The following is a 26531-nucleotide window of genomic DNA, read 5'->3' as shown; positions in this document are numbered from 1 at the left end:
ACGCTTGTTCATACCACGATATCATTTCAGCTTCCAATCTACCGTGTTTACAACATCTTAGCATTCAGCTAGAATGGACAATGGATATCAGCAGACTTCAACATCCGCACCTGAGTTGCCTGACATCATTGAAACTGCTGTACTCTGGGCTCACACCTGAGTTTCTGCCAGCACTTCTGTCATCGGTAGCCGCCGCTTAAGGAGCTCATTTACCATTTTAATGCCTCTGACGATCATTACGATGAATTCTTTGACTCCGTAAGTGCATATCTTTCAGGCCGTACCTACTGTGTACACGCTATTTCATTTGCTTCCCTCTACTGCGAGTAGTTGTTGCCCTTACTATTAATTGAATCGCGGTATGCTTTACTGACTTTAACCAAACACTAAAGTGATGCACTGGGGAGAGCCATCAATAACGTCTCCGGATACCATTGAAGATTTAGAATTAGATATATATATGGGTGAAGGGGACGAACTTCCTATCTTCTACGATGACGGGTGCCTAAAGGGCAAGCTCCTTTCCTTCAGAGACTTTCGACAGCTTAGGAATCTCCGAGTCCTCTGGTCATGCTATCTGGATTCAAAGCGTCAACGCATCTGCCGCCGTTGTCATCCCTACTTCCCCCGGCTCGAAAGTCTCGAGTTACTGCAAAAATTTGTCAGGATTGGGCTGCAAGCAGTTGAAGGCAGAGAATTGGATTGAGTATATAGGCTGTCTGCTGCAGGATCGCGCGAAATCGCAGTGATCTATGCTCCCATTTTTGCTTTACAATGCTCGAGACTAACCGTAATTGGTTCTTGTACTGGGACAAGTTCACAACCATAGAGTGACATTATATATCAAATGGTGATCGCACTGTTCGCACTGTAACGCAGGCCTCGGCATGCGTACCCTGCGAACACTGCGTTACAACGAGCGGGCCTGGTTGGTCTCGCTAAGCCAACCAGTAACGAGTGTCCTTTGTTCCTCTAGCGCAGCCGGTGCGCTGTGTAGCCTGCGGGGCGTAACATTTAAACCTTCTTCTAAATAAGAGAGCAAGGGGGGCAATAACTAATAATATTTAACTACTTGTAGCATAGTTACATAGTAATATGGTTGGGAAGAATTAAGTAAAAGGTTGTTTAATTAGCGGTGAATAAGAGCACCCTTTCCACTTCGTCCTCGCGATACGTTCACACCAACTACCTACTTTAGATACATTCTACTAGTAATAGGCTAATACCAACTTCATTCACTTTACTTAAGATCTTAATTAAGTAAATTTTAGGCGTAGAATTTAAGTATGTTAAGTCCAAGCATTTCTAGTCTTTATGTCATTTAGGCTCTAGCTTCTTGAATACTCCCCGAATCCCATACTGTTGACAAAGCGCTTCAAACTCTATGATTGTGCTTTTGTCCCAGTACAAGAACCAATTACGGTTAGTCTCGAGCATTATGCGGCGCAAAAATGGGAGCATAGATCCTTGCGATTTCGCGCGATCCTGCAGCAGACAGCCTATATACTCAATCCAATTCTCTGCCTTCCAACTGCTTGCAGCCCAATCTGACAAATTTTGCAGTAACTCGAGACTTTCGAGCCGGGGGGAAGTAGGGATGACAGCGGCGGCAGATGCGTTGACGCTTTGAATCCAGATAACATGACCAAGGGGACTCGGAGATTCCTAAGCTGTCGAAAGTCTCTGAAGGAAAGGAGCTTGCCCTTTAGGCACCCGTCATCGTAGAAGATAGGAAGTTCGTCCCCTTCACCCATATATATATCTAATTCTAAATCTTCAATGGTATCGGAGACGTTATTGATGGCTCTCCCCAGTGCATCACTAGTGTTTGGTTAAAGTCAGTAAAGCATACCGCGATTCAATTAGTAAGGGCAACAACTACTCGCGAGTAGGGAAGCAAATGAAATAGCGTGTACACAGTAGGTACGGCCTGAAGATATGCACTTACAGGTCAAAGAATTCATCATAATAGTCGTCAGAGGCATTAAAATGGTAAATGAGCTCCTTAAGCGGCGGCTTCGATGACAGAAGTGCTGGCAGAAACTCAGGTGTGAGCCCAGAGTACAGCAGTTTCAATGATGTCAGGCAACTCAGGTGCGGATGTTGAAGTCTGCTGATATCCGTTGTCCATTCTAGCTGAATGCTAAGATGTTGTAAACACGGTAGATTGGAAGCTGAAATGATATCGTGGTATGAACAAGCGTTCTCATAGGGAACTACTTCGGCGGGCTTAGTAGCGCCAAGACTGACGCTTCGCAAGTGCTCGAATCGGGGTGGAACTTCATAGATTTCTCCGTTCGATGTATGCCTTCGAGCATTCTTGAAAAGGGTTTCAAGGTAGGAGCCGTTAGCGAAAAATTCATATCCCAATTTGAGCGATTTGACTCGCGTTGAGAATGCCTAGAATATGAAGTCAGTGACAATGTTCTCACTTCTATATCATGGGGTCTCTAGGTATCTCTCTGTGACAGATCGCCTCTGCCAGCTTTATGTTGAGGGATAAAGATAGAATTCTTCGTGGGAAAGTAACGCACCAGTATAATGCATGCGTAGCCCGGCATCAAGCCACGTCTCAGAGCCAGAGTCCATACATCGATGGCACTTGGAAAAGCGCGTGAGATATGGTCATTAGCTTTCTCCAGCTCCTCTGTTGTGAGCCTAGGCGGGATGTTGATTCGTTGCGCGCGAAATCTGCCCCAGAACTGAAGATGTTCGACATGATTGCCTAGTTCAGGTTTCTCAACAAGAGTCCTTATTAGCAGATCAGGTTGAAGCCAATGTGGGTGATGAGAATCATGCACAACATCAAGTTGCCATTCCAGATTCTTGTAGAGATCAGGAAGGGCGAATCCTCGGAGTCGCTTGCTGCAACGAGAGAGACGTGAAATATTCTGCCTATTAAGTGGTTGCAGTAGCAGATGGATAAGCTCAGAAGGTAGGTCTGAGAGAGACATGCTTCTCAGTAGACGGCCTCAACTGATCGAGGTTTTATGTTCAGGCTGGTCTTCTCGAATCGTGATCGCAGCAGACTACTGAGGAGATTGCTTTGTGACCGCGGGCGAGTTGGTGCGATTTGAGAACTGTGTACCGAGATAATGCTTAGCTAAGTCTATTCACATACGTCGCATCAATGATCAAGGTGCACGTCGAAGTCAAAGTAATAAGCAGAGACAGATATGCAAACGAAGATTCACTTGGTTGGATGTGGCTGTGCGGCTCTTGATGAATAAGCGCTAAGCACCATGCGGGCTAGTGCCAACATCTGCTCAATGCACGCTTCCGTCTTACTCAAAGGAATGCTTAGTCAGGGTCAGCAGGCCGCAGGATGGTGAATGGAACGTTCTCTTTTCAATAATGATACGTCGCTAAATCCAGATACTTTGTCCTCTGTTGGATATGGTCCTCTATTCCTCAAGAGCCTCTATGATATAGCTCGCAATCACGGTCGGTCCTGCGGGGAGTACGCAGATGACTCTTATCTGATAGGGAGACTTCACTCAGTATCAAGTCTCTAGTGGGACTGAAGGTGCCCGCTGATTCCACATACGAAGACTTTCAGAGATGATCGCAGAAGAGCAAGCTAGCTGTTGATATTCCATGCGCGAATTTGGATTTCAATTGTCATCTTTTCTATTCATTGGTAGAGCTTGTAATTGCTGTGACAAACTACAGTCAGTGTTACTACTCTACACTCTCGACTGAAATCTTTAGCTAAATATTACAAACAGGCACTTGTTTGAAGTCCGGAAATGGCACTTTGTCCACCACCTCTGTGTCCGGTGCTATCTCTTCAAGTCCCGAGTATGTTATGAATTTGTTACAGCCCCACTTTTTTGGGTTAGGCACATTGCCGGGTCCCAAAGCTCCACAAGGCTTTTTGATGCCTTCGGTCCGTGCATTCGCGGCCCCACGTAGGCCATACGATACTACCTGTTATCGTTAGCTATTGTTCACAAGGTCAAGATCGGAAGTCGATAGACTGTATAAGGATTCTCGTCTACGAGTGTCGCGGTGCGGAGAAACTTCGTAGGCAATATGTCCTCACAGCCATCATTAATTAGATGACGTACCTTTCCACCAATCAGTATACCTCGATGCCCGTCCTCGTTTGCTTTCAAGTCGGCGTCTATTCCGGATTGGATTGCTATATGTGCAGCCATGAGTTCGCCGCAAGCGCCTATATTCTCATGATCCCCCTCAGCATTCAGGTCGAATTGACATTCCAGCAGAGTCTCTCTAAGCACTTTGTCGAGATGATTATAAAGCGGTTCCCGGGGATTTTTCCCTTTGATGGGTGACGCTATGTACACCCGTTTTCCAAAAGTTATTACGGCCACCATTACTGGTACGTTGTTTGGCCCGTCGACTTTGGCTGGCAAGTTAGGATCGTTCCATGGCTTGGTGGCATAGTTGTTTTCCATGGCTTTATAGCCCATTCTAGCTATCCCAGCTATTTCCCCATTCGTGAATAATTTCGATACAAGGTCGTCAAACTGCACAACATTAGTGTCTGGAAAATTGTACGCATGAAACGAGATGATGGTTCACACGACACTCGAGGAATAATGGATATAGTAGAGATAATCGTTCCAAGGACGCGATTGTATTGTAAGGGGTCCAGACAAGGAGATAAATTACCTCAAGAATTGCGGTCCACACATGCCAGCGTCGTGGACGGTCCGTAGGTCCAGTGGCAAGATCGACATTCCATTTGACTCCAAGATCTCCTGGCTCGATGCTGAGAACAAGTATAGCAAGCCAGAAAATGGAAAAAAGGAGCTGCGAAGTGTGGGAAAAAAATTTCATCGCGTTGAGAGAATGATACTACTTCTGTGATAGAGGGTTGAGCGACGGTATAATTTTGGGCTTTGAGGAAGGAATGCAAGGACAGTCCAGGGTTTGGAGAAATCCGAGGCCGACGTGGACGACTTATGAAAAGAACAGCCAGTATTTATTCCAATCTTCCCAAAGCAACAGCTTTACTGCGCTTGTTGAGGGATCTCCGCATCTGAGGGTAAGAATAGTAGTCACGTAGGAAGTGAGAAGAATGAAACAACAACTGATGAAACAGGTAGAATAAGTTGCAAACTCCCTATTCAGGACATAAATCCAGCAGGCAGTGCTTGCTCCATGCACTGCCTGACGAGCTTATAACCTGAACTCACGTGGCAGACACATGTCTATATTCATCCTGCGGACTGTTTACACGGTCTGGGCACAACCATAGATCTTGTTGGTCGAGGAATGTGCGGGTAGGGCAAGTCGTTGGTCTGTAGGATTCTTTGACAGGGATGAGCACCTAAGCATTCGTCATGTTGGCGGAACAGGTCCATCGCTGAAGTTCATGCCACGTGAGTATGAGGACACCCGTCAAGAAGATGGTAGTAGTGATGTAGTAGCATACATCCCTGACAGTTCTATACCGTACGTCTAATTCGATAGCTCGATATTGTAGGAAAGCCTTGGTTGTTATTAAATCCCTCCTCCTGCTGATGTGCCTGCGTAGCAAGACAGGCCCATGGCTGCGAGGTTCTTTGTCAGCCTTCCGATACTTTCGATGGTCATTTTGGAACCTTCCTCAAAGCGCTGTAGTTCATGCTCTTTCTATTCATTCAAAGAGCCACAACATTCGAGAGGGGTTATCGCCTCGGAGATAACTTCAATGTCCGATGTGCCGATTTTTCACAAGAAGCTAGCCGAAAGCAGTTAGAGCTGACGAAGGAGGCTGGCTATGTTTCACGATAATCCTAAATCCTTCAGTCATGTTTCAGTTCAATAGTTATGTTTGAGGTGTCGTTCTAGTGGCAGGAGATAGTTAGTCGCAGGTCAACATCGCTGGCGCTCCTGTTGGCGGTATAAGCCCACTTGCTTACTGTACTGTGTGCTCAAGGCTCAGCCGCTTTTGTTGTGTATAACGATCCTTCATTGTCAACATGTGATATGGTAGGATCTCGGCCAACAGCAGGTATGAGGTGTGGTGAAGGGTATCGCCATCAAATGCAACAAACAAGGACATTGATATTTAGGTCACTACCTCGTTGTGCGACAAGTGAAAATGGAATTACCCATCATTCACCTACTTCTGTCAAAGAGCTCTACGCTCATCAACGCGCTTCGCGGGGCTTAGCTCAAGTCTTCAACCTTATTCAGCGTCTTGTTCTTGCTCGAGCTTCTCTTTGCTTGAGTTCTCTTGTCACTGGCCTTCACTCCCATGCTCTCACTACTCAGCGTACCCACCCGAGTCATTGGTCAAAATCGCCATTTCCTCTCTGAAAGCTTCGAGAAAGAGACTAGACAATAGCCAGCTTCGACAACATCCAAAAAGTGCTGGCCAAAGAACATTAGGGCCGTGAAGCATAAGAGTATCCGTCACTTCTCAAGGATCTCACTCGACCTGCTCGGGAGTCATGTGGACCTTGTTTTTCTCTTTCCCAATCCTTGCCATCTGGGGCGCTGTCCCAGTCCAAGCTTTTGGGGTTCCCCTCATCAATACTGCTCCCGATCCATCTGGAGATTCTTCTCCCACCGACACCTCATGGATCAAACAATTTACGGCCCTGGGAGATAGCTACGCTGCTGGTATGGGTGTGGGCAACCAGGTTGATTCAGCTTGCTCTCGGTATTATCGAGGCTATCCCGACCTCCTGAAGAATGTGTTCGTGTCAGACGCGACTTTCCAGAATATTGCGTGCTCAGGTCACACATCAGTTCAAATTGAGGAGAAAGCCAAAGAGCTGCCTGATCACTCTCAGGATCTGATTACCGTTTCAGCCGGCGGCAATGACGTCTTTCTCTCGGAAGTCTTGAAGGTACGTTCTGTCGCATTCCTCGGCTGTCTAAGCTTAGGGTTTCTTTAAGAAGCTTCTCGCTCTGGCGGAGCCGCTCCTTCAGACCCCGACATTCTTGAGCGCGAAAAGTATTTACTCAAGTCTAACGAATGCGTCTAGACCTGTGTCTATTCTCTCTCATCAAAACAAGATTGCGAAGCAGCCATCAAGAAGACCCAGGATGCGATTGCGGATCTAGAGCCACATATCAAATATTTGCTGGATACTTTGCAGGCCAAGATCAAAGACAAGGGCATAATCGCCTATACTCTCTACGCGAAGGTACGTTTTATCGCGGTCTAGCGTCCAGGCATAGCAGAACCGTCTTCTGGAACATACATCCCTACACGCCATTGAATATGCCTGTTCGAGCGTCTTCGAATGCTGACTTCTACGGTTCTGCGCAGTTCTTCGATGATAGTACGGAGAGTTGCACTAGCGAAGTGTATGACACGGTCAAACAAGTTTTGAACCCCGAATATCCTCCAGTAGATAAGGACTTGCGGGGAAGATTGAATGATCTTGTTTACGACACCAATGTGAAGCTTAGGAATGCCATCGGCACCGCTCAAGCAAGGAAAGGGTCATTCGGCGGCGATTTCCTAGCAGTTGAATGGGACCAATATGTCTCTGATGTTGGTGGACGATTCTGTGAAGATGGTGATCCAGACTTATCAGACAACAACCCGAATGACCCTAACCACCCGGGGCTTGTCTTTCAAAGACTGAGCACAGGCGACAATGGTAACATACCAAAGGACAAGCAAGTCGTCAATAGTGACGACAACAGCAATCGCAAGAGAGGGGTCTGGGCATCTATCTCAAGAAGACGACTTCCAGATTTCATCGCTAGGTACGTCATTTTGCCTGTTAGGCCCTTTGTTAGACTCCAGGATTGGTGTCTGACCCCCGACACTATGCATTTTGTTTCGGCTCGTCTGTCATCCTGGTCAGATCCTACCTAGTAGCTGACTATTTGTTACCGCATACAGTGTCTTCCACCCGACGGAGCTTGGACAGAAAATGATTGCCATCTCGGCACTTCAAGCAGTTGTGGAAACAATGTACAACCGGAACCCTTCCGCCCCTGCTGGACCATGCTCCAAAATAGATCCGAGGCCAGCTGTATGCAAGCTTGACAGTAAGGCTGGCTCCAGTGTAGGAATCACGGCAGACAATTATAAGAAAGCGAGTGAGGACTGGTGCAAAGATACTTCGAAGAATGATTACCAAAGTCAGGATTATGGCAAAGGATTGTGGTTCAACTTGGTCAAATTCGATCATGGCAATTGCCCTCAAGATGATTGTTTTAACACCCTTTATAAATTGTGGACCCAATGTATGTATATACGCTGCAATCTGTATCTGTTTGAAAGATGACACTAATGCTCGATAGGTTCTGCTGGCACGCTTCACGGTGACCTTCAATTAGAGAGCCCATGCGGGGTGTACAGAGTTGACACCTTCGATGTACCCGACACTACCAAACGTGGTGATTGCGGGAAAGAGGGTCAACTTTCCTGCTCCGGTATCTATAAGGTCACATTCAGCGTAGATTTTGGTTTTACAGGGGGCAAAGTCACGTAAGCATCCCTCCTTTCTTGCCCATGTCGACACTTGATGTATGCATCAATGTGCTGGTTTTCCACAATACTAACAGCGACAACGCAGCTGGGAGTCCGACGATGACCTTGGAACGAAGCTCGGAAGCGGCGAGGGCGAAGGCGACCACCAAACGACGAATGATTTCACCTTCACTCTCGGCGGTCACGACCTGATGAAAGTCATCGATCCCCCACAATCAAAACAGCCTTGGAACCCGATGGATGTGTTCAGCTTTCAGTACAAGGATGATGAACATGGGAAGACGGACACGAAAACTTACAAAGGGACCGACAAAGAGATTGTACCAATTCCACGAAAAGACAAAACTGGCGCCCCTATGGAGCCTATTATGGTGACAATCTTTTCGTGCGAGAAGCAACCCGATGATGGCGAAGTCACAAAAGCAGTATGTACGTTCAACGCCAAAGTAATGAATGCGAGGGCCACGCCAAATTCATGATGCGAAAGCCTCCTATTTTCCAAGATTCATTCGACACACTGCCACAAGGATGTACATGTTGTATGAATAAGTTAATGGAAGAGTCTCGAGCAGAAGGTGCGACCACCCTTAGCTGCGCGAATACGCGTAAGCCCAACATATTACAACAGCCTAGTATCCCAGAGTCCAATTCACGGGAATGCACATATTACTAAAGGAAAGAATAGTATGTACAAGCTGCAGAAGTTAATTCCTTCTGTTTGAACCTCAACGACCACGACGTTGAATATTTCGAGTCACCTCATTCTGGCACGCTTGCGAACTCGTTCTCCCTTGTAGCGCCATATGACACCTGATGTCGTCCACCATGAGCCCATCCGCGCTATCGCACGTGCACTTCAAGCCACGGCATCTGCTAGAAGTGTTGTGCAGAGTGCCCCCATGCGAGCAGATCAGGATGAGCCAGTCCGTTCCGCTATCTTTTGCCATCTTTTGTCACGCTCTTCTGGTCCCTGGCCCAGGGTTAACATCTGCAGATGCCTAGATCAACATGCCTGCGATCTTGTCACCTCTACGTATGATATCAGAAAGCCAAGATCTCTGTGTGATTTGCGTCAACTCTTAGCATTCAGATCGCTCTTTGTCAGATCTCAAAGATATCACGAGGATTGAAAGGGGTAACAGTCATCACGTGTCACCGATCAGGACAGAGGCAGACATTGTTCCGTATCCGGCAAACATGCATGCGTGCTTGCAACCACTCATCATCCCGATGTAGGATGCCTCACAAACAAGGTCAGACTTAAGCCCAGAGATTTGGCGTTTCTTCAATAATCGTTCACGAGCACTAGATCCGGATGATGAAGGCCTGTCCTTACGAGTGAATCAAGAGCGGTCCTTGACATCCAGTTCATCGTGCTGCTTTGGGCAACGAATGAAGTCTTGAGACGTTGACACATTTTAGCATTCAATTACACCTTGTTTCTTAGTAGCTGCAGGATGGCCTGGATAGGGTTATTTTCGAATATGGAAATCGACTTGGCGAAGAATAAATGTTGCATGGAAAACCTTTCTCTGAGGCATTGTGCTAGACAAGCGATTATGTGCTGACACCCCCTTTCGCTATGTCTTTAGCATATATCAATTCTGATAGTAGAGCAATTCTCATGCTTTGCGTGTCGAAGAAGCTTAACACACTTTAGGGAGTGGAAACGCAATCATGGGGCCAGGCGATTCTTAGTTCTCAGATAGGATACTGAAGCGCTTAAAGCTGCGCGTCTGAGCTGACAGTCAAACTCTGCTCAGATGCTGAAACATACACCGTGCGCGTAAGCCATGGTCGACACTCTGGACCATGATGATCCAGCTCAATGTTCATACGGGGATATATAAAAAGCTACATAATGATCACTGGACGTTCAACATTCCCGGGTTGGGCTTCTATTACGACAAGATCAAGAACAGGAAGAACAACCTCAAGAGTCAAAACTTGGAGATAAAAGACGACGCAATGTGGAAATTAGCGCTTCTCTTGACATCTTTCGCAGCGTCTACGCAAATCACTTCAGCTTTGCCCACTACTCAAAATGGTGGAAGGGCTGTCCTCCAGTCAGTAAGCGTCATCAACGCCCGCGATGCTAAATCTGATGCAGCTGACCCTGCAGCGTGAGCCCCCTTGCGATGGCGAAGCTTCCTTGATGCTAATAGTACTAGCAATTTGTCCATGACGATCCCAGCCTCGAGCATAACCCCAAGAACCCTCAAAATCAATGTCAATCTTCCGCGTTATCGTAGACGCATTGAGCCAGCAGCGATATCTGGACTGCTCCAAATCTTTCAAGAGCAGCTTGAAAACAAAGGCGATGGCCCGATGAGAAATACTGAGATTACCAGAACTATGTATCCTCGGCTCCAGGTCGATTTACAGCCAGTTCAGTACTTGGGTGCTCAGACGATCAGCTATGACGAGGCCGCCGGGTGTGTGGGTCTCGTAAAGGCACAGGTGGAGGCAGAGCATGTGGTCACTGATTTCGAGTTTACTATCAAGGATGAGGATCTTTTATTGGCGGAAGGGACCCTGGAGTCGGTGGGCGACGGCTTTGCGAAAGTTGAAGGCCTTGAGGTCTCTACTAGCTCTATGGGCGTGGCGAGTATGTAGACTGAGACTTTGTGGAGAGTATGGTGAAAATGAGTGATCGCCAGGGTTTGAGCTCCTTTTGATGAACGTAATTGGCGAATGGCAAGATGTCTAGTTATTGATAGCAACACAAAGATAGTTCAACGAGTCAAACGGGATGCTATAAAGTATAGCTCTTCCTCTGCACCACGAACGACCATTCTACTTTCAATAACTCTTCATTGTTTACAATCGCTCATGAATGTCGCCGGAGTTGTACGCTCAGATCTAAAGTCGCTCGAATGAGAGCCGGAACACTATAAATCTCCCCTCGTGAGTAAGAATTCAAGCCCTCAATATCACTTGCAGTGTACCACCGCCGAAGCGCAGATTTCTTTTGAGGCGCAAACAAACTCCATAATCTTCAATAGTGATGCGATTCTGTGCAGCTTCGGCGATATTTTAAGCCAGCTCCCGACAGGAACATTTGAAGACGTGCGTCAAACCATCCAAAGCTTGCACACACTTGAACGCAACTCACATAGATGTTCGAAATTCCTTCCCTTTTCTGCTTTATATTGAAACAGGGTCCGTGCCTGGGGGTGAGTATGAGACCTTCGGCAAGCGCCTGAATCTGACGCCAAAGATAGAACCCCAAACGCGACTTTACTGACATTCGTCGCCACTACTAAGACTCTCTTGTCAAGCTGTGAGACCTCTGGCACCCTGAGGGTGGTCTAGCAATGGTTCATCTGTGCAGGTCAAACACCAAATCTTGCGCGCTTGAACGTGCAGTCAGGAGAAGCTGCACAATAAGACAGGCAGGCGCTGAGGCTGCGGCATGCGCCGGGTCTTTGTTGATATGAGAGGTGCATTAAAGACGTTCTTTATGATTGAGTCCTAGCTGCCGTAAACTCGACATGGGCAACATGTTGTTGTTGTCAATCGCTTCACTCTGCCTTGTGGCTCTCGAACACCTCTTTCATGGCTCTCCTACCGCGGCCGATGCTAGTATAATCTTTTAGAGTATAGGTATATGGAAGGGTCCCTCCACAAGCTCACTAGAAAATAGATTTCCTGCTGTCAGTCCCTTCTTTGCTTGCATCGCCTTTTGATTATTGAATCTACACATGCTAGTGGCCAAAAGGGTTAGCGCAGCTTTGCGTTTGTTCTTTCAAAGGACGCCTCTTGATTTCTTTGTCAACTGCTTGAACGCAAGACATTCCCTTTCATTCACAACTATAATGCATAATGAGCTTATTTCATGCTTTCTTCCCTGAAAGAAGTCTAATTCAGGACAGAAAATGCTATTATTTATCAACATTCAGCCACCAGTTTCAACGCCGATTTCCATTTCCTACCTTTTCACCACATTGACTTTCTCCAACATTGATCCAAACATTTACTGCAAATTTCCCGTTCCTATTGTTTCAAAGCACGATGCACATCTTCATCTTCTCAACTATCGCTCTGGCAGCGACTGTCGTTCTCAGTGTCCCGTTTGACAACACCACCAGACTTTACCCTAACACCACAGCCATTCTCGACAAACGAGACTCATTAGGCTGGATCGGTTCTCATCTGGGGGCGATGTGCAGTACGGCAACACCACTACCCGCAGGTACCCAGAAAGGTACAGAGGAGGGTGGATTCGTGCTCGCGCCACGCCCTAAACTTTACAACAATAAATGTACACCTTTCGGTCCCCAGACTCCGCAGATTGGCGTTGAATGGGGAGTAGGGGTTATGCAGTCTTCTAGCCTAACATTCTTCGATCACTCCGACTGCAGAGACGATAGTAAAATTGGACGTTATGACCGTTTGCCGAAAAGTCGGGGGGCTTGCTTGCGAACGAGTGATTATCCTGGCTTGAGCGCTATAAAAGCGTTTTGATATCATGTAAGCTTAGTGATAGGATAGTTTTTGTGTCGCAATATTAATAGACATTTATACATGATGTTGTAAAATGTATTTCGCTCTCGATGCTCCTGGGGATGGTCGAAATATTGCGATGAATCTCGCCTCATCTCTACATATCTGATGTGTACTCTGACTGAAGGCTTATGTCAGCAGAGCCGTTCCAAGTAAGCCCTTCCTGCTCCCCAGTCCTTGCATCTTGGATCCCAATCCAAAAAACTTATCATCCCGTGAACACAACGCTGCCATGACTTCAGAAATGACAATGAGCCATTCAGGGTGGCTTAGGTCATCGTAGAGTGGGCTGTGCTTTGATTCGTTATAGGGAGATGGCTCCTAGGTCGAGGTTAGGGCATATGTGTAAAAAACAAGGCTAGTGGTTAGGTCATAGCGCCAACTACTTTTCTTATCAGCAAATTAGCTTTCTGTAGCATTATTCCCGTGTAGATAGCCTACTCTAGAGACTTAAGCAACGCTCTTCTTGCTCCTTCCTATCAAACTTCAAAGTTTGATCATATAAAGACGTCGAGAAGGACCGCCCAGACAAAATCCAGAACGTGGCTTTGTCAGAGCGATCATGTAAGTGAAATTGAGGTCAGTCACTTATCGTATTTCGTCCAAGAAGAGCATTCTCATAGTTGTACACTAACACTTCTTTCAATGGCAAGTCGACGCACTTGACGCCTACATCATCGCAACTTATGACTTCAAAGTCGTCGTTTGCTCCACTGGGGCAGTTCTTATCCCAAGCTGAACCCTAATGTTCCCCTCCTTCCCCATCATGACTTCCCCTCCAGAGTCCCACGTGCCCTTCGCTCTACAATCCTCCATGATATCAAACGCCGCGCGATGTATATCTCGCCAGTCCGCTTCATCCGTCTTGGCCGAGATCAAATCCACCCAAACACGTACAATAGGATGGACTGGGTCGAAAAAATTCTGTGGCAAGTGATCAGGCGAGTCTTCTGGGGTTGAAAAGCTGAAATGTCGCTCTTCGCCCCTCCAAGCCTCGGTGTCGAAGTACATATGATCGACGGTCCCGACGCACCAGTTGAAGGGGGCTTCTCGGGGGTTGGTGTCTTCGCCGTAACAGGTTATGGGGCCCCGACCTGTTATGTTGGTAGAACCGTTTGTTGGAACAGAGACACCTTCGACTTGCGTGGGGCTTGGCAACGCAAGAATGGGAATGATATAGCTGAGCAGTATGGGACCGAGCAGCGTGATACGCAAGAAGCGCATAATTTGGTTAGTCGCTGCTGTGATGATGATGATGATGATGATGATGATGATGCTGCTGAGGAGAGGCTCTATGGCTTCTTCAAAGTAGGTGGGTTTTTTTTTAAAGCGGGTCAAGTCGTCCAGGAAGAGTGCCTGGCGTGGTAGACGCGACTCTTAAATTCCAATCACTTGTTGCGTCTTAGAGACAGTATCTCACCATCTCCGATAGCATGTGATAAGACTTGGTGATCAGAAGCAGCAGAAAGCTCACGTCTTCGACTGGAAGATAGAAGATGTGACGAGAGGCGAGACCGAGGGTATTTATGGCATTGTTTCATGCGCACATATGAGACCAAGATCTTGGCTCTTTTTAAGTGGCCAGCTTGAAACGACGTGCGTCAAGCGCGTTTTGAGTAGTTCCTAAAACCCTTCGTAAAAGATCATATCTTTTAGAAAACGCCAACTATCATATCGTCCATCTACCTGGATTTGATCTTGCGTCTGGGCAGACGAGCCGTCATTGAGTCTTAGTCTAATTGTGGCTGTGGTCTATATGTCCTTAACATTGACACATACTTCGTTGATTTCAGTCAATTGACTGAGGGTCGCACCATTCAAAATGTTGATGACGGCTTGAGAGAGCGACAAGTCCTAGCTGGGTCCTCTAAGTGAAAGCAAGGGAGCGACCAAGTTCGATGGGATTACTATCTCACGCTTACTGGAGAAAGTATGAGAATCAAATTCAAGTTTAATGTGCAGATCACAAAATCGGTCAGTGCAGAGCATTACGCACATCCTGGCATATCAGACGATATGTAGAGATTTGATTTATCTGACAAACAGGCTCCTTCCTACGCAGTAAATGCGTGAGTTGACGTTGTGAGTGAATTGATCTTGCTTCCACGCCTTGCCGTTAGGGAGGGTGTCTATTAGATAAAGTCGAGGCATTCCGGACACAGCGACAAGGGAGATTTGAAGCATAATCAGGATGATGACATTATGATATGCCGAACTTGCAGGACTCGACGTTTATCGATCTCTATAAATTTGTCAGAGGTGTTGGCAACGCGTCCCTGGATGGATTCACTGACGAAAGCAATGAGGAAGGCAATTTAACACATATTGGATCCCTCGAAATAGAGTCAACGATGGATCTAGCTTACATCCGCCTCTGGCTGGACGTTATCCCATCCCTATTCGTGTGGTCTCACACCTTCAAACAAAGCGGTTGTGCCGACAACCCGACGATCCACCGAGACAGTTCCCGTGAAAGGCCTGAACCTCCAATCAGCTCTGACATCAGCCTCATAATTTGCCAGCGCTTCAATCGCCTGCAAAACAGCCCGTTGAGGGAAGTCCTCCAACGCGATTCCCCGAGCCGCCGACATCTCAAATGTAATATCATGCTCCTGATCATAGACCTGTATCTCACTTATCAGGGAGTCTCTGTCCATGACGGCCAGATGCATTATCATACTCGTGAGTTGGTTGTAGAAAACTGCTGCTGTGCACAAGACGCGGTCGCTGAGGCTGGGGTGCACCTGGAGGTAAAAATCCCTGTTTCCAGGGGCCAGAGACTGAGATCGGTAGGTCTGCGTGCCGGCAGACTCATTGTACGTCATTTGGGGACTGGTTGAGCCCCATGAAATGTTGTCATCCTCGCTCCGCGCGCCGACGCGAAACACCTTTCCAAGACCTAGAATTTGCCCTGCCAGAATGGGCCTGAACTGAATCTCTGCGAACCCTTGCCTTTGCCATAGGTGAGGGACGGCTATGATCGACCACATGACGTGCTTGACAAGCAGCGGTGGGTCTCCTGGACGTGGGTTTCCAATCAAGCGGAGGTGGATATCCTCTGTTCCGTCACAATCCACGCGCATCTCTCGCAGGTTCCAGTCTTTGTCCGCTTCTTGGACGGCACACGTGATTATGGCGATGTATCTCCGGAAGCTGTTGAGCGGGCGTGCACCTGGGTCGTAGAAGCATGAAGTCCTGAAGTCGCCTGGAGGTTTGGGGTCGGGGAATTGAAGACTGGATCTATGGGCGATTAGGAGGGATTTTGATATGATTGGTCCAATTTACTGACTCGTTTCCGATCCGAATGACGGTGCTACCTTGAAGTAGATCAGGGCTAGAATCTGTGAGTATGTGGGACATGCCATGTAAGCATTCACCCACCCTTTGATCGAGGTGGAATTGTCAATGGAGTTTGTGTTTTGAGGTCGTCCGAGACTAGTGGCCGTGAGGGCCAAAATGTTAAAGAGGGAGATACAAAAGTTTCCCATGTTGTTTTGGACAATGTTTTATCGGAGAGAAAATACGATATTCCCGTAGAGGTAGTCGAAATTGTTATATTGCTCTCTATATTTTTTCAATACACAGACGCAGTGAGAAGATGTTTCAACTATATTCCTGCAATTCTAGCGTGTTGTCTCGCGGCATTTGGTGACAAGCGCCTGTGCTCAGACAATATTTTGTCTCAGGTGGTTTAGACTCCGTGTAATGACCCCATCAAGATTGAGAGCCAAATCACCTGGAATAGTCTTTACTCCAAATGTCCCAACATCCTAATCTGGTTGGCAATATTAGGACTAGAAGTAGGTAGCAATCACATTTTGTTACCACTAGCAAGTCCTTGAAGATCTCAAGCGGCCACTCCAGGGCAAGAAGCGGACAGTCGTTGAGCGAGAGGATTCAGTAGGGTAGTCGGGTCTGACGAATAATGACGATAAAAATCCGTGGATAAACCCACTGACTGTGCAATATGCGGCGCCACACGTTGAATTCGTTCTTCCTCCACAGGTATAGTACTCGCAATCATATTACAGGTCACACCTCTGAGAACGTGAAACGTACATTGAGCTCAACGAGTGAACCATACTTGATCCCGAGATCAAAACTCATCGCTAAAGTTCATCGTGCAATATCAATTGTTTTCATAGATTTCGCGTATACTGTCCCAGTTCATACTATCCCAATAGGAGAGTCTGATCAATGCTTTGAAGTCTCTTGCCACAAGTTAGAGCTACTGCATCGATACCCGTGAGTTCAAGAATATGTCAAGTAGCGTGTCTACGATTTTGGGCAGCAACAAAGCACTTCCCTTCCTCATGTCCAACCTCAGGCCCCTGAGCTGGACAAGTCTCCTCTAGACTGAACTTCTCAATAGTGACAAAGTTCGAATCAGCGCTTTTCTCACGAGCTATGCGTCACGGCTTGATCTGACCAGGCTTCGGCAGCGTATTCACCGAGTGATACAGCTGGTCCATCACAGTTGCCCACGCGTCATCATCATTAACAGCACAATCGACCCCGGTGAGAGCATTGTTCGCATACATTACTATGACCTCTTCTTGCCCTAGCTCCGGCGTACTCAAGCAACGAAAGTATTTCGGCGTCCCGTTCTACATTGTATGCCTCCTCACAAAAAGCTGTCTCGATGCAGTGACCCGGTAGGTCATCGTGGAAGGTGCCTACATTACAGGCGTAGGCGTGGTTCCGGCATCAACCGCCGTTGTCGCGGCCAGAGCATCTAGCCCACGTAAGGGGATTCTTGCAGGCGAATTCTTGGATATCGCTGCAAGTTGTGAAGGACTTGTTGGTGCGGACTGTGTCGGCGCCTACGAAGACTTGAAGGGCGGTTATGTTTAGGAGACATGGAATGGTTTGCAGGAGGATGTGAATGATGTGGGTGAGGAGAGGTACGGAAAGAGAAGATCCCATAACAATATACGATTCTTTTCTTCAAGAGTCTTGCATGAAGCTGGATCTGGAGGCAATGCTTCTCTGTATGAGGCGCTGAATGCATCTTACAACGTATCAGAAGTCGACCAAAGAACATGGAAAGGAGCATAGAAGGGGTAAATATTGTTAAAGACTATGTCTTCCAAATGCCAATGTATCAATCCCGTTCATTTGTTAACGGGATTATGGGAGACAGTCGATGAAACGACGGATATTTGAAAGTCATACTGCGAAATATTTCTTTCGAGAGTTTTGCGAAGCATGGCACGGCTTCAGGATCATGGTCAGAAGCACGGGTAACGAAGGCATCGAACAGCTGGGCGGAGATGCAAGCTACCCTGTTGGCCGATCGACGTAAGCCAACAGGTCGTGATCATCAAAATACAAGGAAGCATGGCCCAAGTCTTTTGCTGTTTATAACGCGAACTCCAAGACGCTCCAGAAACACAATCGCCAGCACAGGTACCAAGGACGACGGTCAGCTTACCGATATAAGCCGTTGCGCTGGTATGCTAAAGCCAACAATGGCTGTGAAAGGGTATCTTCATGACTAGTAAAATGTAAATGCATGGTGGAGAAAGGTGAAAATATCAGTCACTATGTGATGGAGGCTGGACGTGCGAGCAACAGGGCTTATGAATGAGGAATTCTCGGATAGCGGGATGTAGGGTAAATGCGATGCCGGCAATCATATTCAGGCCGATTGGGTTGATGGACCATTTGTCTGAGATGAGCAATATCGGAGATGAGTTTAGGAAGAGGTGCATAGTCAGTCAAATGGCTGTGTATGGGAAGGTGCATGTTACTCGCTTTAATTCAGGGAAGGGAGGGGCTGAGAAACGTCTAGGGTGCGGCCTTGTGTGTAGAATCACCTAGCACGACTCAGGGCGGGCGTATGTGGTCGTGAAGTCTCTGTGTTCGATTTGGCAATAAGGCCTACTCTAAAAGGGTCCGCATGCGAGCGCACCATGGAAATTTGATTGGTAGAAGCAGGGTTTCATTATTCTTGATCTGTGCTGGATTTCGTGGACTTGGATGAGCTTTCTTGTTGAATGAGATTCTATGTTCAGACTTTCTTAAAGTCGCTGTCTTCTAACCTTCTCGGTGTCTCACTAGTCGACAGCCCTGTCTCAGACATGATAGCTAAGATTAGCAGTCCGAGTGCATAGGAACCGCCACGAAAGCTGCTCACCCTCTTCAATACTTGTATGCGCAGGCAATAGCCGGGGAATTAAGGATTCTTCCAGTATCCTCGATGCTTCTCTACTCTGTGCTCTCTGTTTGGGTTTGGCAGTGGCTGTCCTTTCAAAACGGTTGTGCCCTAGCTATTCTAGCCCCTTCAGGCACCACCCCCATCTCTTTGGTGAATGAAACGTCTCTGTTGAGGGGTCTGAACTATCCTCCACTTGATTTCGCAGTCGAGTGGGTAGCTGGAGTCGGCATAGCAGCTGGCTCCTATCCGGAAATGCTGGGATGGCGAATCATAGCGGACTATTTGTCAGGAGCTCTTCTCCAGCCGTGGGGCGAACCCATCAGGTCTCGGATCATTCGCAGAGAAGGTTTGGAGCTGTATGTGAGCGGATATCCCACAGGCGGAATGATTAATGTTGACCACGTCGCTTGGGGATTTGACCTAGCATTTAGCGAGATGGAGAATGCGGAACGATTTGATTATGGGCGCTATTACTTCTTGCTGGATGATACTCGTCGTGGTTTCTTGGAGTTTCGTGAGGCAACGCCTCATCAGACTGAAGACTATGAAGGGAAGGTCATTTATGAAGCGTCTTCAGACTATCCTAAGAAGTCGTTGCAAATAGAAGCATTCCGATACAGCGACATTGAGCACCCAGAATTTCATCAAGTCAATGCGCGGGCATTTCTTGCAGGGCTACTCAGACAGATGATCTTCTCTGCAGAGATAGGTATTGCTTTGCCCAATTGGCTCCACCAAAGAATGGCCAGCTTTAGCCTTGACGGGGCCCTATTTACCTTCGGCAATGATGCTCGCCATCCCGAGTCAGAATGGGCATCCTTCAAGAATGATGTCTGGGTGCGGGTTCTTAGTCACATGTTGACCGTTCCTTTTGAAGTTGACCCTCCGAGATTTTATCCTATAATGACCTTCATGTCTATTAGGCGCCGGGATGTCTGGATTCCAGTCATCCAATGCAGTGTCTGCTCAGAAGATCAGCCAGCACAGAATTTCAGTTTTAATAGCATGTTGAGAAGACGAAATACGGTTTGACATTTTCCGATAAAGAAGACTATAAAAGACTTATCCGAACACACCCTGATAGTCGACCATTTCACCGCGCAACCCTTAGCTGTATATATTGGTCGACTGGTCATGCAGTAGGCGAAGTACACATACCAGCGTTCAAACTAGTAGACTAGTGCTGTATCAAGAAGAGACTTGAGGGCCTGTTGACCGACGGTCTTGTACTTCCCTCTGGCCAAACCATGATCAACATATTCGATACCTGCATTAGCCTACATCGACCACAGTGCGTCCCCTGCTCTCTTGGCCTCCATGCCTTTAGGGTCAACGCTACTCCTTCTCCTCCCTTTCACACCTGATCTTTTACTCGGCCTCGTTATCCCCACCCATATACCGCTCTCCTGTCCGCTCTCCAACCCTTCATGTACTCCTCAATAATTCTTTCCCCCTCCATAACCACGACTCTCTCTTCAATCTATGCGGTTCAATAATTACGGTTGCCCCTTTGAATGTTTCTGTGAGGAGGGATTGAATAATTGTGTCAGTCGTTGGGTCTGTGGCTGAGGTCGCTTGTCTAGGATGCTCATTTCTCACGGTCAACCGTGAGGCTAAGAATAGAGTCCTATCCCAGAAGCGCATCAGAGATTTCAAAGCGGAGACTTAACTTTGATTATTCAGCCGCTAGGTCTAGACCCTGATTTGGATTAATCACATGAACCGGCTTTTTAAATTATAAGACAACGCATCAATCCATTCTGTCGATTTCAGAATGTTCTGGACTCGCCCAACACCGCCTTCCTTTATTATATACACAGTCGCATACAAATGTATCGCTCCCTAGCTTCCATCCCCACCCTCGTCGCTCTCTTCCACTCTATCGCCGCCGCACCCACCACGTCGTCTTGCCCCTCTACATCTGACATCTTCAACATTAATACCTTCTCCGCCGTCTTCACCAATGCCCCCGCCCCCCTGCCGCTCCCCGGCACCTACCCTCCAATAAGCCTCGTATTCTCCTCCGGCCCCACCGCAAAATCCCTAGCTCTAACCAACGCCGTCCGCGTCTTGGACAAAGCCATCGACTCCATCAACGCACTCCGACCCTTCGAGATTCTTGAACCTGTCCCAGGATGCGGGGCGGAGTATGAAGTTGACAGTGGGGCCTTTGGCTTACGAGTTGATAATTCGGGGCCTGGGAGGGTTGAGCAGGGGAGGTTTACGTGGGATGTGTTGGGGCAGGCTATCAAGGGGTACAAGGACTTTTTGACTCTGCAGGGGAAGGAGAGTGTGGGCGTGCGGCTTGTGAGAATTCAGGAGGGGGAGGGGAGGCAGAAAACTTACGGGTATATGCGTTTGGAGGATGGGAATGGCGAACTGAAGGTGGAGTAAGCTCGTTAGGGTTGTTATTTGTTGCAATTAGAGAATTCAGTCATTTTGTATACCAACAATTAGATCTTGCAATCTCAGATTAAAGAAAGTGATGTCAACGGTAAGAACTTCGCAAGCAGTATGTGTAAGCGCATAGCACTCAGACATGAGCCCGAGCGATGACTTACTCTCCCCATAAATAGATTCTTTGTTCTTTGAGGGTTCCGGAATAAGAGCGGTTGGACCAAAAATGCAGATAAAACTATTCAAGACTAAGCACTCGTCTTAGCCTCAACTCTTATCTGCGTGGTTCGACCAACCGCCCCCTTTGTTAACCACAAAGTCAACCAATCTCATCTTCATCCTCCCAGATCCATCATCACGCGTTCTCAACCCCTCCTCACCTTGCTCTCCCTCTCTTTAAAGTCTTTCTCAACCGCGATCAGCGTCCATTCTTTTCTCGGCCCACCGCCAAAACTGTACTCAACAGAGATAAAGTCTACCCATTCGGGGTACCTGCCTTGATCTTATGCCGTAAAGATGAGGAGACGCTTGGCATCAGGTCCACAGGGGGCTTCTTGAAATCCACGAGGGGGCTGACTTGATTCGACAAAGGTCTTATTGATTTCGACAAGGGTTTCAAGAGACGCATCGTTGATTTAATTGGGAAGAATTCCACCCCCTTTTCCTTTTACATTGTTCCTTTGCTATTGGGATCAAAGAATGCGCCCAAGTGGACCTGTTTCAATAGAGTCTTACCAGGTCAAGATCTTCTCCTAGTAACCCTTGATCACTGGACTCGTGCTGACCCCTTGTAGCGACTAGTAGTCAACGCTGACCCGTTCATTTGCGACGAAGTTGCAAGATACAACACAAAGATTGCAACGTAGATATTCAGAGCAATAGACTGAAAGACTTTGGCGCGTACTTCGCGACGAAGTGTTCGAATCAATGCGAATAGTCTCTGTTAAAGTCTCTATCTGCGAAAGAAAGAGAGCACCTCACACCTACTCCGTCCCTATATTAGCAGCACCCCCCGGATTCACCAGCCCTGGATCCGCCTTCACAACTTTATCCCCCTTCTGAGCATCCAACTCGCTCTTTTTCTGCATCGTCGCCTCACATAGTTTCGTGGGGATCTCGGGATCTGAGGTGCAGAAGTTTGCTGGTCTGTTCGCAACACCATGTCAGCCCTACCACTCTAGGTCCATACTCACGTTGGGAACGTTATGCTTACATCGGAGTCTGATCACTAGGCATTGCAGCCCAACCTGGTACGATGCACTCCCAGAAGCAAGAGACGCAGGTATCTACCAACGCTCCTTCTTCCATGTCCATACAGGCCTAGGATCGTTAGATAAGCCTATTTATCATTCTCTTAGTCTAGGTTCCGTTTGCCACGTACGACTACGGCCTCCGGTCCAAGCCATGCAGTGAAGGCACATGCGAGGAACATCCCGGCACATTCTGTGGCGCATTTTGCGCATTGTACTTTACCTCCGAGCTTGGCGTTGCTGATTGCAGCTTGGAAGTTGGTGTTTGCAGATGTGGTTGCAGGCGTGAGGTTGTCGGGTTGAGGGAGCGCTGAGATTGAGAGTGTGACCGCGAGGAGGAGTAGGATGGTTTTGATTTCCATGTTGGCTTGTATGGAGACAGTGTCTGCGAGTGGGCAGAGAAGAAGGGGGAGATTGGCGGGCTATATGTACTGCATACATCTCGGGCTGTCCATGGAGCTGCATTGTGACATGCCGTCAATCATTGTGTAAGTTGCTGTGTCGACGAAACAGATGCTGTTTCATACATTGCTTTGGCCGCTCGATGTTCTTGCCGTCTAGACCTAGTGCGGCACTGTGGCAGTGATCAAAATGTAGGCCGCGTTCTGCCATTCTCTCCACGGACTAATAACTCTGTGTTGGCCCTGATACTGCGTATGCAGCCTGAAGCATAGAAGGGACTTTTATACATCTGCTACTTAGTCCCCCCGCAAGATTTTAACATCATCGGTTAGTTTTGAGACAGGAACAATCGAGCCAAATGTCCGATCGCCTCGAAAGATGTCCGAGATCGAAAATTACTAGACGAAAGAAAAGTTGGTGAGGGAAGTGGGTGACAAGCGCCAGTACAGGAAGCTCCATCGAGCATCAATAACAAGGCTCAGATGTGTATGATCTTTAACATCATGGCTTAGACTAATGATCCAATTCAGGCCAAGGCGGCTTAAAATAGACTTATCAAACGTCGGCAATATCTCAGACGAAAGCGGCAGTTGAAACACGGCATACATGGGTTATATTTTTAGGCGCGAAATTGAAGTCGATGAATCTCGGCCTAGAAGTCTTTGTAGGACTGGTGCGTTCTCGGACAACTGCGCCTCATTGGGTAGCTATGAATAACGTCGTAAAGAGTCTTGAGTGCGAGAGATAAGGGTTGACTGCATTCTCAGATTGAGATGTTGCTGTACCTTAGCAGAGCCGCACCAGCGTTTCAGATACTGGATTCTGCAGCGCGGAAGTCTTCAGGAACGTTCAGAAAGCGGCATAAAGAGACTCTCGGTCTCCTCATCCTTTGCTTCTGCCCTCGACCAACGTCAAGAAACTACTGACCTCAGACAAGATCAATTTATCCATGATCATGTATAGATCTACCGGTACTGTCAGGGAATCATTCTGCGGCGGTGGGCCTGTATCTGCTGATTTCATTACTTCACTACTACCATTTTTGCAAACCATGTCCTAAGGTAATGCATCAGTACGAGCCCATCATTTGATTGACTTTGCATGAGAAGCCCGAGAGGATAGAGATCAGACCAACCCAGTGACCCAATCTCTCACTCTTCTCCGCTGGTGCCAAGATCGGTCACTCGCACTATGGCAACAATGCTCTCCGTGTCTTCTAGTGCGGTCCTGCCCCTAACTTGGTACTAGCCTACGACCCAAATGACAACGATGCTAAAATGTGAATATAGGTGCGAAACCACATGTATTGAGAAAATTTGGGATTTTTCAGGTCTGCTCTATGCGTAAACGAAGAAACCGTTAGCTTCTTCTTTAACAAGAGCTGTCACTTTATTTCTCGACGCATTGCAAATACCGGTGGTGCAGACGTTGCAACACTACATTCGTCAGAGAGACCAACACATGCGCAATTCTACATTGGATAAGTATGTAGGTTTGGACTGAAACGGTGCACAAAAGAGAGACTTCGCACTCTCAACTGTGAACGAAAGATAGTTTCTAGGAAAGCTCAATTCATAATAAGCCAAGTTCAGCAGATTCTTGCTCTAGGCCTTAGTCTCCATAAAGCCGGCAAGCGAAGCATAATACTTTTGCCAGATTTGTTAGGATAACCTTCTGTTTTCTATTTCAGTGGCAAAAGAGAATCTCAACGTGAGAATAGCTTGTTTACTCCTGATTTAAGCGGAGGGGTAGTCAATCATAACCATTGGGGTTAAGCAGAGAAATGTGCACCCGAAAGGACTCGTGTAATAGAGGATTCTCTTCCACATTACGAAGACTTTACGTTTAGGGTTTCTTTGAGTGTTGAGTCTTAAGCATCAACTCCAAAGCTTTTGTTGCGCACTTGTAACGATTGCAAAGATATTTAGAAGTTGGCGTTATGCGGGTCTATGATATCGAAGTCTCTCAAGAATGCCTTATGCAGATGTTAGCTCGGTCACTTGGTTACAATAGTGTATATTATGAGCAAGCGCTCCCGTGCGCATCAGAAAAGTATACGAATAGCTGGCAATGTTTTCTGTCCGACCAAAATTGGGTGTCTACGACATATCGGCTATGCAGTCTCAGAGCCAAACAGGCTAGGCCCGTGCGCTAATATATGGTACAATTATTAACTCTATGCCAAGTATCAACTTGCTGAACAAAAGTCCTTGTCGTGATCGCGCCTAGTCACGGCAGCAAGGGAAATTTGGTATGAAGCACCTTATTGTAATTGCTGTTGCGTACAGCCTCTTGAAATCATGTAATGGACTCTCACTTCTTAACGACTCTTCCTGGTCAACCCTAGCTGCAGATGCTAGCATTGAATAGTATGTTCCATTCAGCTTGTCAAGCTTTCACGAGAGGAATCTACCTAACATAATGCAAGCGAGAATCCCATCCCTCTACCCCCTGATTGGGAAACTTTCAAAGTCCCGAACCCAGACCGGCAGGGGTACATGGACAAATTGGTAATTAACCTGCCCTCTCGACGAGTCCACGAAGCAGAGACTCTTCATACCGATCCGCGAAGCTAACATAGTCAAAGTCCTACCTGACCTTATTCTCCGAGGCTCTCTGGAATCTCTCAACAGGCGCTCTTGACGATAGCATAAGATTCCCCAACCACCAAAACTTAGCTCTCTTAAGGTGGAAAGATCCAACCAACGATTCGACCACTACGGTAGGCGTTATACTAGAATGGACGCCATGGGACACGGTCAAAGCAGGTATCTTAGCGATCGAAGCCGGCATCAACACCTTCGCGGACGAGACAGATTTGATCCATCAGATGGCCTTCGGCGTGCGAAGTAGCTCTGAGGTTCGGAAGTACTGTGCGGTGAGTTGGACTGCTCGCGAGCCCTTCAAATCGAACGTTGCTAGTCCAGTGCAGCGATCAGTGACAGCGTCGTAGCCCATGTATCACGCGTCAAAATCCCATCACACGTGGCTGACTCTCCAATTATTGAAGTTCCAAATAAAACCAACAACACCGCTCAATCCCCCAAACACTCTCTCCATCACCAATGACACACTTATTCCCTTCGACACCCTGCCCGAAGCCTCCCAACTACCCTCCTCCTCCAATCAACTCAACCAAACCTCATCCCCCGCCCCCTTCCCCGCCCCCGCCCCCGCAAGCTTCGAGATCAGCAAACGCGACTGGCCTCCCAGCGTCTCAGCCACACGTCCAAAAGTCACGATCAGCTGGTTGCCGAACGCGCAAACTCTGGACACGCAAAGCGTCTACCTCGCAGCCGTGAAGGCGTTCAAGCGCGTTGCGGTGGAGACAAAGACGGCTGTGGTTCCTACGAATCGGGGCTTTGTGTCTGAAGGTCGCGCGGTGAATGCGCAGTTGTTGTGA

At 47.6% G+C, this 26531-nt stretch overlaps 7 protein-coding genes across 7 annotated transcripts; 4 read left to right on the top strand and 3 right to left on the bottom strand.

The window, feature by feature from the left end:
• Window positions 1–1944: 1944 nt before the first annotated feature.
• KY384_008661 (uncharacterized protein) lies at window positions 1945–4806 on the bottom strand (the record flags this gene model as incomplete). Its single annotated transcript, XM_044817149.1, has 5 exons — window positions 1945–2400; window positions 2535–2891; window positions 3727–3930; window positions 4071–4493; window positions 4639–4806. The coding sequence occupies 5 exons, from the start codon at window positions 4804–4806 to the stop codon at window positions 1945–1947; spliced, it is 1608 nt and encodes a 535-aa protein (XP_044666514.1).
• A 1601-nt stretch (window positions 4807–6407) lies between these two features.
• On the top strand, window positions 6408–8892 carry KY384_008660 (uncharacterized protein; the record flags this gene model as incomplete). Its single annotated transcript, XM_044817148.1, has 6 exons — window positions 6408–6809; window positions 6948–7109; window positions 7235–7680; window positions 7820–8166; window positions 8224–8410; window positions 8499–8892. The coding sequence occupies 6 exons, from the start codon at window positions 6408–6410 to the stop codon at window positions 8890–8892; spliced, it is 1938 nt and encodes a 645-aa protein (XP_044666513.1).
• A 1333-nt stretch (window positions 8893–10225) lies between these two features.
• KY384_008659 (uncharacterized protein) lies at window positions 10226–11029 on the top strand (the record flags this gene model as incomplete). The annotated part of the gene is made up of 2 exons (XM_044817147.1): window positions 10226–10536; window positions 10585–11029. 2 exons carry the CDS (start codon window positions 10226–10228, stop codon window positions 11027–11029), a joined length of 756 nt encoding a protein of 251 aa, XP_044666512.1.
• A 4286-nt stretch (window positions 11030–15315) lies between these two features.
• On the bottom strand, window positions 15316–16943 carry KY384_008658 (uncharacterized protein; the record flags this gene model as incomplete). The annotated part of the gene is made up of 3 exons (XM_044817146.1): window positions 15316–16159; window positions 16209–16253; window positions 16879–16943. 3 exons carry the CDS (start codon window positions 16941–16943, stop codon window positions 15316–15318), a joined length of 954 nt encoding a protein of 317 aa, XP_044666511.1.
• A 2178-nt stretch (window positions 16944–19121) lies between these two features.
• Window positions 19122–20111, top strand: KY384_008657 (uncharacterized protein; the record flags this gene model as incomplete). The annotated part of the gene is made up of 1 exon (XM_044817145.1): window positions 19122–20111. One exon carries the CDS (start codon window positions 19122–19124, stop codon window positions 20109–20111), a length of 990 nt encoding a protein of 329 aa, XP_044666510.1.
• Window positions 20112–22459: 2348 nt separating this feature from the next.
• KY384_008656 (uncharacterized protein) lies at window positions 22460–23088 on the bottom strand (the record flags this gene model as incomplete). The annotated part of the gene is made up of 2 exons (XM_044817144.1): window positions 22460–22599; window positions 22917–23088. The coding sequence occupies 2 exons, from the start codon at window positions 23086–23088 to the stop codon at window positions 22460–22462; spliced, it is 312 nt and encodes a 103-aa protein (XP_044666509.1).
• A 2538-nt stretch (window positions 23089–25626) lies between these two features.
• On the top strand, window positions 25627–26531 carry KY384_008655 (uncharacterized protein; the record flags this gene model as incomplete). The annotated part of the gene is made up of 4 exons (XM_044817143.1): window positions 25627–25638; window positions 25716–25996; window positions 26056–26086; window positions 26139–26531. The coding sequence occupies 4 exons, from the start codon at window positions 25627–25629 to the stop codon at window positions 26529–26531; spliced, it is 717 nt and encodes a 238-aa protein (XP_044666508.1).

Source organism: Bacidia gigantensis (assembly GCF_019456465.1).
Source record: "Bacidia gigantensis strain McMullin 20006 chromosome Unknown contig_295, whole genome shotgun sequence".
NCBI classification, from domain to species: domain Eukaryota; kingdom Fungi; phylum Ascomycota; class Lecanoromycetes; order Lecanorales; family Ramalinaceae; genus Bacidia; species Bacidia gigantensis.
Note: the sequence above shows the minus strand (reverse complement) of the source record. Positions and strands in the feature narration are given on the sequence as shown.